A 10,784-nucleotide genomic window follows, 5' to 3' on the forward strand; every position below is an offset into this window, starting at 1 on the left:
GTGGTGGTGGTGGTGGGGGGGGGGGGGGCGGAGAGGAGAAGGGCGAATGGGACAGGCTGGTGAACTCCAGAACTCTGAACTCAAACAGTCGAGATGGAAACCGAGTCAGATCTGAGGGCTGCAATCCTGCATTGGGATCATCCTAGAAAGTCCTAGCACAGGAGTCGAAACCCAAGGCAAAGGAAATGTGCGAGATTAAATCATGGATGTAGGGATGGTGTTGCACAGTGATTTCCTCGGAACTGAAACATTTCCTCCAAAGAGAGGCTCATGAGATACAAGTCTCAGGAAGTTTCCGAAACTAACAAGATTCACAAGGCTTCTCTTCAAGGTTACAGAAGCAAAAAAATAATTGCTGAGGAGACCAGCTGAGGTACCTAGAGGAAACTCTGGCAAGCAGAGATGCCTGGAGATTGCTCAGGGGAGCTACCTGCAAGGGACTCTCTGAGGACCCCCAAACCTACTTGGGAATAGGCATGATCAAGGAAGATGTGTTGGAATCATAACAATGTCACCAAGAGCACAGGAGCACTTTCCTTGTCAAAAAGGCCCATCATGCTCATTCACACCCAGACTCCCTCGGACCAGCTTCACTCACTGTGGCAGCCACAAGCCAGGGCCACTGCTGCCACTACAGGCAGCCCGGCAGACTTACCGGCAAGCTTCTCCATCTGGACCAGGGTGTCCTCTGTGGGAGCACCCTCTAAGAGCTTTTCTGTCAGCCTGCTTCCACATGCCTTCAGGAGCCTGGAGAAGAATACAATGCCAGTCATGGGGTGTCCTGCCAATGGGAAAGCTGAACCTGAGGCTTAGTAAGCCCTTACTTGGCTCAACCCCCAGCTCACAGAAAAGGGTCTACACAAGCATACTCGAAGACTGTCCCCCAACACCCCAGCATCCAGCACTAAGAAAACATTCTGTGAGACACGAGTTTGGTCTTCCATTAAAGGGGATGAGAAAAATGGAGTATGGGAAGTTTGAAGGCACTGTTGGTTTTAATCCCAATGCAAAGTCACCTTTGAGACAAAGGGGAACCCTGAACCTAAGCAGCACACCAGACAACGCTTTAGTTCTGCTCCGTGAGGAAATATTCTCATGCCTACATAATAGGTGTAAGAACACAACCAAAGACACTTAAGACCATTCTCAGAGGAAGAAATTACAAATGGCCAATGAGTATGTGAAAAATTATTCAATACGCTTAACTATCCGGGAAACACAAATTCAAACTACCTTGACATTTCATTTCACATCAGTTAGAATGCCTGTCACCAGAAAAAACAAGGGCTGTCTACAGAGACAGCTCAGCAGTTAGGAGCACTGGCTGCTCTTACAGAGGACGAAGGCTCAGTTCCCAGCACCCACTTGGGGGTTCACAACCATCTGTAGCCACAGTCCCACAGGATCCAACTCTTTCTCCTGTCTTTTTTTTTTAACCTCCACAGGCACTACAGGCACTAGGCTCACATGTAGGACACATACATACGTACAGGCAAAGCATTCATACACATAAAGTAAAATAAATTTAAAACCGAAAACTGAAAACCAAGGACAACAGGTGCTGGCGAGGACAAAGGAAACAGGAACCTATGTACTGTTGGGGGGCATGTCAGCTGGTGCAGCCACCTTGGAAACCAGTGGGGAGGGTCCTCCAAATCCACACCCGCTGCGCCATTCCAGGGCATACCTGAAGGACTCCAAGGCACCACAGCGGAGATCCTTAAATACCCATTTACTGCAGCTCTATTCCCAATGGCCAAGGAACGGGCCCGGCCTAGATGCCCATCAGCTGACAAATGTGGTCCACAGGCAACAGCAAACTCTAGAAGGAGCACTACATCCCTGCTAAGCTCGGGGGCTAAGGCTCTGCAGGTTCTGTTTTCCTAAGACCACTCAGTTTGAGGAACAGGAGCTCCCTATTCATAGCGCACCCATACACCAGACCTTCACTCCAGACACCAGCTGACTGTTCCCCACAAGCAAAAACTCCCAGACCTGAGCCCAAAGCACCAGCTTTGTCCCGGCTCGGGAGAGGCCTGCTGCCATCTTCAGAGAGGAGACTCGGTGGTCTTCACACAGAAATGGTCTTTGTGTCAGTTGCAAAATGAGCTCTACCTCAAAGTGTTTCCATCCGGTGAGGAAACATGACAGAGAGCTCTCTGGGTTGGAGCAGACCTACAGAGGCACTCGGGGCAGCCCCACTGGGAGGCAGATGGGTGACTTTGGGTTGTTCTAATGGCTTGCAGGTGCCAAGACCCAGGATTCATTACCAGGCAAAGGAAGTGTGCAGACACGCCCACAAGTTGTCATCACTGGTCAAGGAGGTCAGAGAGCGGGCAGCGTTGCCGTTCCTCTGGTGCAGGAAGGGAGTGAAGGCAGTGTTCATCCTCTGGGCACGCTGTGGGCATCCAAACTGCTCTGCCTCGAACACCTGAATACAAAGGAGGGCCTCTTCAGGGATGGCTCCCCCCGAGCCTTTCAGTTACTGCCACCCCACCTTCCCAGATTCTCCCGCTCTGCTCTCTTGACTCAGAACGCAGTCCATGACAGCAGTCTAGCAATGCCTCACAGAATGATTCTGCTGATCCAGAAGGTTCTGTGCATCCTTTCCCCCCTCCCCCCCTCAGCTTGGCTCCTTGGACTCCACCCCCTTGCAGGTGATGGACACATGACTAACTGCTCATCACAGGTTCCTAATACAGCCCGGCTGCCCCACCTATCAGGGTGAAGGATGAACAGCCTCCTCCTCTACTGCCCAAGACAGAGCATGGACAAGGAAGGAGTGGGCTACTGAATCTAAGGGTCTATGACCAAAGCATGCCCAGGCCTGCCTGCATGCTCTGCTGCAGCTGGAGGGGCACCCTAGGTGGGGGTCTAGACAAGACTAACAGACAGCCTGGGCCCTGACCGTTACAGAAAGTAGAGACATCAGGCAAAAAAGGCAGAGGTTGAACAGCAATTAGGACAACTGGGTGGCTGGGTGATGGTGTTCGAATTTAACTCAGGAGGCAGAGGCAGGTGGGTCTCTGAATTCAAGGCCAGCCTGCTCTACAGAATGAGTTTCAGGCCAGCCAGGGCTATAAGGGGAACCCTGTCTCAAAACAAAACAAAACAAAACAAAGCAAAACAAATCCAAGACAAGCCAGGTGTGGTGGCGCATGCCTTTAATCCCAGCAGGCAGATTTCTGAGTTCAAGGCCAGCCTGGTCTACAAAGTGAGTTCATGAGTTCCAGGACAGCCAGGGCCATACAGGGTTTGTCTTGAAAAACAAAACAAAACAAAACAAAGCAAAACAAATCCAAGACAAGCCAGGTGTGGTGGCGCATGCCTTTAATCCCAGCAGGCAGATTTCTGAGTTCAAGGCCAGCCTGGTCTACAAAGTGAGTTCATGAGTTCCAGGACAGCCAGGGCCATACAGGGTTTGTCTTGAAAAACAAAACAAAACAAAACAAAGCAAAACAAATCCAAGACAAGCCAGGTGTGGTGGCGCATGCCTTTAATCCCAGCAGGCAGATTTCTGAGTTCAAGGCCAGCCTGGTCTACAAAGTGAGTTCATGAGTTCCAGGACAGCCAGGGCCATACAGGGTTTGTCTTGAAAAACAAAACAAAACAAAACAAACAAACAAAAAAAAGACAACAGGCTGAACGAGCACCAGCATAGTGTAGGTAAGATGAAACCAGAGTTACAGTTTGGCTGGCAGGGTCACCCATCTCTACCACAACACTGAGGCCGAGACTACAACCTGGGTCCAGAGCTGGGCGCGCGCCATCCATGCCCACAGGCCTGAGCCCCACTCCCATCCCCATTCCCACCCCCTCCTGCTCTGAGCATCACCTTGAAGGCCTTGGCCTGGAGCTCACTGATGATCCCACGGATCCTCCCCAGCAGGAAGGGCCAGGAGTTGATGAGGTAGATCCGATCCATCATGATGGCGATGATGCTGTACCAGCGCTGGAAGCCTCTGGCCAGGCTGTCTTTGATGAAGAAGGTGTGGCTGAACACAAAGCCGTGCTGCTCATCACCAAAGAAGATGGGGCCTTCACGACCAGGGCATACCTTGGAGGGAGCCACAGTGACTTTAGGGAAAGTCCTGACTTATAAAACCTCAAGCCTCTTGGGCCCCCTTTTCCTGATTTTGGTGGTGCTAGGGTGAGAGGACTCAGGGCCTGGCTGGACAGAGCAGGCCAGTGTCACTGAGCCTTATCACTGACCAAATGTTCCAACTCGCTTTTGCTGGATAGACTGCAGACCCAGGAGAAGTGATGGCGACTACTGGGCCTTCGGAGTGAAACAGCTCACTCTTTTAAATTATGGGAACGTGGTGTGTGGGGTCAGGAGCAGGGGTGACATAGACACAAGTGCAGGTGCTCACAGAGGCCAAAGGGGTTGGACCCCCTGGGTTTGGAGTCTCAGGAGGTTGGGAGCTACCCAGTGTAGATCTCAGTACAGAAGAACTATACTGAGCTCTTCCGTAACACACAATCTTAGCTGCTGAGCTCTCTCTAGCCCCTAGCACACCCTGTTTTTAGAGAGTCCTTTGGCTGCTGCTGAGCATACAGCAGGAGACAGAAGAGGTATAGAGCAACACTGAGAACAAGCAACATGGGGTCTAGGGAATCCTTTGAGGTGAGGACCCGGGGGCAGTGAAGCACAGAAGCTGGACCATATGTGCCTGTGTGACAAATCAAACCTAAGAGCTGAGACTAGGGCCCCACAGCAGGAGTTCAGAGCAAAACATTCTTTGTTTGTTTTTAAACCCTTATTTTTAGTCTCTGCTTATGAGTGTTTGCCGGCATATATGTCTGTGGCCCACATGCGTGCAGTGGCCATGGGGGCCAGACGAAGGTGTCAGATCCCCTGGACTCGAGTTATAGACAGTTCTGAGCCAACATGTGGTTGCTGGGATTGAACTCGGGTCCTCTCAAGAGCAGCAAGTGTTCTTAACCACTCAACCAACTCTGCAGCCCCATGCACTCTGCGGAAGGTTCTAAGCATTCCGCCTTGGCGATGTGGACGCTGATACAATATGAAGGTGACACTGCGCGCAGGAAACTGCACAGCCTCGGAACTGTGGTATCTCAGAGACATGCTCATCAAGAATGGACTAGGTGCTGGAGAGATGGCTCAGTGGTTAAGAGCACTGACTGCAAAAAAAAGAAAAAAAAAAGAAAGAAAGAAAGAGCACTGACTGCTCTTCCGAAGGTTCTGAGTTCATTTCCCAGCAACCACATGGTAGCTCACAACCATCTGTAACGAGATCTGACTCCCTCTTCTGGAGTGTCTGAAGACAGCTACAGTGTACTCTTATAATAAATAATTAAAAAAAAAAAAAAAAAAAAAAAGAATGGACTAAAAAAACCAGTCCGTTGTTCAAAATGAAATGCTAACACCTATTTAGAGAGCCGGAGTCCACAGGGACTTACTCTTCAAGCTCTAACAGCTGCAGCCATGCTCGCACAGCACTGACGAGCGAGCCTCTGGCCGTCTGTCAATAGCAATGAACCCACATCCCTGTGTGTTCCCCACAGTCCGACCCCAGCCTTACCTCACAGCTGAGGCTCCGGACACAGGCCTGGCGGACGATGCTGAAGAGCTGCGGGTGGTTGGGGTGCTGGTGACTGACATACTTAATAGAGGTCTCTTTATCATGACTGATATAGCCCGGGTGCCCTATGGCAAGTGACCGGCAGCCCTGCATACAGAGGACAAGAAATCTCTTAGCTAGAAGCAGGCAACACATCTGAATACAAAAACCACAATCCTTTTCCAATGTTTTTAAAAATCACTGCTGGGCAGTGGAGGTGGTGAACACCTTTAATCTCAGCACTCGGGAGGCAGAGGCAGGTGAATCTCTAGGAGTTTGAGGCTAGCCTGGTCTACAGAGTGAGTTCCAGGACAGCCAGGGCTACACAGAGAAACCCTGTTTTGAAAAACCAAAACCAACAACAACAACAACAAAAAAGAAAGAAAGAAGGAAAGAAGGAAAGAAAGGAAGGAAGGAAGGAAGGAAGGAAGGAAGAAGGAAAAAGAAAGAAAGAGAAGAAAAGAAAAGAACTTGTATTTTCCCTCTTTTTAATGACTGTTGGAGAAAGCATTCTCTTTAGTTGGTATAACTTCATTTAAGCATATGTATGTGTGTTTCTTTTCTTTTTTTTCCAAGACAGGGGTTCTCTGTGTAACCCTGACAGTCTCTGTAGACTAGACCAGCCTCTGCACTGACCAGGTTAGAAGGGCTCGTGGTGGGGTGATGAGAAAAACCGCCCTCAGGACCTTGGGGGTGCCCCATGCCCCCACTACAATGCGCCTCTCCCAGGAAGGCTCACGGTATCAAAGGACACTTGCCTCACACATGTCCGACTTCTTGGGCCCCGGGCTGCTGGACTCACTGCTGGCACCCTCGGCTGGGCTGTGGGTACGGACCCGGCTGCTCATCTGAATGCCACCCTCCTCCTCCTCAGCCTGCTCAACCTGGTCAGGACTGTCCCCACTTCCGGCCCCCTGGGGCAGGGGAGCGTGTAGAACTTCCGTGCAGAAGAGCGTGCGGGGGCCATGGAGCTCGCAGAAGTGGCAGAGGGCGACGATGGCATTCATGGTACTGGAGAATGGCCGAGGCCTGTAGGGAAGAGACATAGCCGTGGGCCTGCCCAGTCCAGGCTGTGGAATCACCAAGGGCTCTGACACAATGTGGCCACAAGGGAGTGCTCATGAGCTTGGGAGAGGGTCAGCCCCACCCGCCAGCACTGCCGGGCACCTGCAGTGGAACAGTTGCCACATCAGGGCAGGAAAGACACGGGGAGGGAGATGTGTGTGGGGGGGGGGCAGATGGACAGATAGATGGACAGACGGGACAGGCATCAAGGAGGGTCAGCCTTCATCATCTCCCACACCTGCGAGGCAAGGTTTGAGTGCTGGAATGTTTTGGGTCGGGGTCGGGGTCGGTGGCGGGGTGAGGGTGGGGGTGGGGGTGGGGGGACGACTCATCTACAAAGATAAACATCTCCTTTCTCCATGGGGGACTGGGAACACAGCCCCGCAGCACATTCAGGGGACTCTGAGAGGATGTAGGACCAGAGAGGGTTTGGCCACACAGGTTCCGGTGGCGCTGATGGGAGCAGAGCTCAAGGGAGGCCCAAGCAGGTGGGCGTGGCCTGGGTGGTTCAAAGATGGGCAGACCGGAGGGCAGAGGCTGAGCTCATGACCTCTTTGGCCATGGCCAGGCCTGTTTGTTTTAGAAACGGCAAGGCTTCCAGGCTTCTGATGAAGGCAAGCAAGCTCTGAAGGCTCGTGTTCAGAAGCAGGTGCCAGATGATAGTCCCACTGCCCACTGAGGAATGATGGGGCACCAGGGAGTGACAGTGACAGGTGGAGAGGCCAAACAGCACAGAGTTTCCAAAATGAGTAGGCAGATCCAACTGGAGGGAGGAGAGAATGTGGATCATGAAGGAGGGGGAGGGGTGGGGCAGGGGTGGGGAGGGTGCTGGGGGGGGTGTCTGCAGAGATTTTTCAGCTTCCTGTGGAACTGAGTGGGGCAGCCAGGGTCTCAGGCAGGGACCATGTGGCTTCCACAGATGACAAGGCCGTCCAGAGCAGGTGACTTAAGAGCCACCTAAGCCATCCTGCTGGACCACAGAGCGCTTTAGTAAGGTGTCACTCAGCCTTGAGAGTTAGGCAATCCTACAACCTGCCGTATCTGACAGAATGAAGCCAGGCACATGGTGGCACACCTGTGATCCCAGCATGCCACAAAGGCAGAGGCCAGTGTAGTCTACAAGGCAAGTTCTTGGCTAGTCAGGCTAAGACCCTGTCAAAAACCAAGACCAAGGGGGCTGGTGAGATGGCTCAGTGGGTAAGAGCACCTGACTGCCCTTCTGAAGGTCCAGAGTTCAAATCCCAGCAACCACATGGTGGCTCACAACCATCCGTAACGAGATCTGACTCCCTCTTCTGGAGTGTCTGAAGACAGCTACAGTGTACTTACATATAATAAATAAATAAATCTTAAAAAAAAAAAAAAAACGGGCTGGTGAGATGGCTCAGTGGGTAAGAGCACCCGACTGCTCTTCCGAAGGTCTGGAGTTCAAATCCCAGCAACCACATGGTGGCTCATAACCATCCGTAACAAGATCTGACGCCCTACGCCCTCTTCTGGAGTGTCTGAAGACAGCTACAGTGTACTTACATATAATAAATAAATAAATAAATCAAAAAAAAAAAAAAAAACAAGACCAAGCAATCCCACCCAAAACTGACCACCTGCAGGTCACTCACTGGCAGTCATATGGCTTCTAGAGGAGAGAGGAAAGAGTGGGGACCAGTGCTCCCGCGGAAGGGGCAGGGGTGAACCAGAGAAAGGGCTGTGGTATCTGACAAAATGATGCAAAATCAGCAAAACCTGGAGCCTTGGCAGTGAGGTGGAGGCCAGGAGGCAAGTCACTCCTTCTGCGGGTGAGGGCAGGCAGCAGGGAACAGCGGGCAGCGGTGTCAGGGTTGGGTGGCTGAGGGGGATTTGTTCCCTGCTGTACAGCTAACCAGAAAAGGTGTTAATGTCCGAATGTCCTAGGGGTCCTGACAGCAGAGGAGACCACAGCAACCAAGGCAGAGGCAGGGACAGCCATTGGCAGTATACATGACCCACGGACACTGGTAGACCATACTAGCTGGCTGGAGAAAGGTCTGGAATGGTGGGTTAGAGTGACCCTGTATTCTTCCCATCTGTCAGATCCACAGTCATATCGGACAACTCGAGATTTAATCTAACTAGAGCTAAGTTTAGGACCACAGCCTCACCAAGGGCTCCGTCGGAACTGTGTGGGTTCCAGGACATTTCCATTAAACAAACAAACAACAACAAAAAAAACCCAAATCCTTCACAGAACCCTACTCAAGGCAATGGCACCTATTTAAGGCTCTAAATAGAGGCAAGAGGACCCTTTCTTCCTAGGGACTCATCCCTGGGAAGGGCCCATCAGACAAGGGCAGAGCTGGAGCTCCGCAAGTAGCTCCAAGTAGCTGGGGACGGAGCTGTGCCTCCGTGGTCTCTAGCTGCCTCCTTTGAGATGGCACTCCCGTCAGCAGCTGTATCTCTAGTGTTTCTGCAGTCAACTCCCTGAGCTGATAGGCCGCCAAGCACCAGTCCGCCTAGGCTGGAATAGGATTAGCAGCAGCAGCAGCTATAAACAATTGCTAAGGCAGGAGTCAGTGAACCTGGGGACACTTGCCCACGGGGATTCTGACTGCAGCATGAGACAGAGGAGTTTGAGGTCCTGAACACACCGCAGACCTTTGTCCCCCTCATTATTTCTGAGCACTCAGCCCTCATGTACCTGCCCTTACAAACTAGCTCACGAAGACCGACACACACCCCCAACCAGTTCCCACTCTGTCACCCATCCTAGGCTTTGGGACCTACGTTGCTTGTGTTTTCCCTTCACAAGTGCTAAGCCTCTCTCAGTGGAGACGTCTAGTTAAATACAATCCCTTCTGTGCCCACCGAAGTTCCCAACACAAGGAAGGCACTAAATGGCTTGCTCATAGAGATAATCATTGTAATCAGAGAAACTGGAGGTCACCGAGGAGGCTCAGACAGGACCACAATCAAAACAGAGCCTAGGGATCGAAGGGCACAGAAGGGGTTCAGGGGTCACTCACTCCATCAGGGTCGAGGGCTACTATAGTTTAAGGATCGTGGTGGCACACATCTGGAATGGATGCCCACATGCCAGCAGAAGAATCATCCAGCTTTAGCTACACGGAATGTCCCAGGACAGCCCGGGCTACAAGAAACATAAGACACTGTCTCAAACAGAAAAAGAGCCCACTGTGGAGGAGGATATGAAGCAACAAGTAACAGGATAAAGAGGCTGGGGAAATAAGGGAGTCAGGACGCGAGGCAGAAGCACGAATTCTGGGAACAGGGCCATGTCCTCCCTGGAGGGGCACGCAAGGAGGAGGAAGCACCCTTCAGCAAAGCGTGCATGCGCAAGCAGCCCTTAGCCGAATCTCACCCAAGTGTGGAGGGTCAGTACCAACCTTCTGCTTAGCACATCACAACCGCACCACCCTGCCTAGACCAGAACATGTACGAGGCCCGCCGGATGAGTCAGGTATGCGAGCTGCACTCGAATTCAAAGACTTGAGGTTGTCTAGAGAAAAAACAAGAAAACAAACAAACAAAAAAATCAGACCGAATTCTGAGGGCTAAAGTTTTTGTAGCGTGAGTTGGAGCAGCTAACAGTCAAATCAGGGTTCTGACAGGAGGAGCTGGAGATTTAGCTGCTGATGTGCCTTGGATCTTAAAAAACAAAAATTGTGGGCCAGAGAGATGGCTCAGCAGTTAGGAACGCTAACTGCTTTTCCAGAGGTCCTGAGTTCAACTCCCAGCAACCACATGGTGGCTCACAATCATCTGTAATGGGATCTGTTGCCCTCTTCTGGTGTGTCTGAAGACAGCTACAGTGTACTCACATACATTAAATAAATGAATAAATCTTTAAAAAAAAAATGTGGGCCAGAGAGATGGCTCAGCAGTTAAGAGCACTGACTGCTTTTCCAGAGGTCCTGAGTTCAACTCCCAGCAACCACATGGTGGCTCACAACCATCTGTAACAGGATCCGATACCCTCTTCTGGTGTGTCTGAAGACAGCTACAGTGAAGAAAGAAAGAAAGAAAGAAAGAAAGAAAGAAAGAAAGAAAGAAAGAAAGAAAGAAAGAAAGAAAGAAAGAAAGAGAAAGAGAGAGAGAAAGAAAGAGAAAGAAAATCTTTAAAAAAAAAAAAAAAAAAAA

At 51.1% G+C, this 10,784-nt stretch overlaps 1 protein-coding gene across 2 annotated transcripts in view; it reads right to left on the reverse strand.

Annotated features, from left to right (window-relative positions):
* Positions 1-10,784, reverse strand: part of Flcn (folliculin) — a 20,292-nt gene that overhangs the window by 7,750 nt on the left and 1,758 nt on the right. For both annotated transcript variants that reach the window (XM_021211965.1, XM_021211964.1), the window contains exons 2-7: positions 10,031-10,143; positions 6,344-6,614; positions 5,547-5,693; positions 3,836-4,057; positions 2,271-2,431; positions 656-747 (exon numbers count right to left, since the gene is read on the reverse strand). In XM_021211965.1, the coding sequence (XP_021067624.1) occupies positions 656-747; positions 2,271-2,431; positions 3,836-4,057; positions 5,547-5,693; positions 6,344-6,592 (871 nt within the window). In that variant the 5' untranslated portion in view covers positions 6,593-6,614; positions 10,031-10,143. The remainder of the gene's footprint in view (positions 1-655; positions 748-2,270; positions 2,432-3,835; positions 4,058-5,546; positions 5,694-6,343; positions 6,615-10,030; positions 10,144-10,784) is intronic.

This window comes from Mus pahari, chromosome 14 (assembly GCF_900095145.1).
Source record: "Mus pahari chromosome 14, PAHARI_EIJ_v1.1, whole genome shotgun sequence".
NCBI classification, from domain to species: Eukaryota; Metazoa; Chordata; class Mammalia; order Rodentia; family Muridae; genus Mus; species Mus pahari.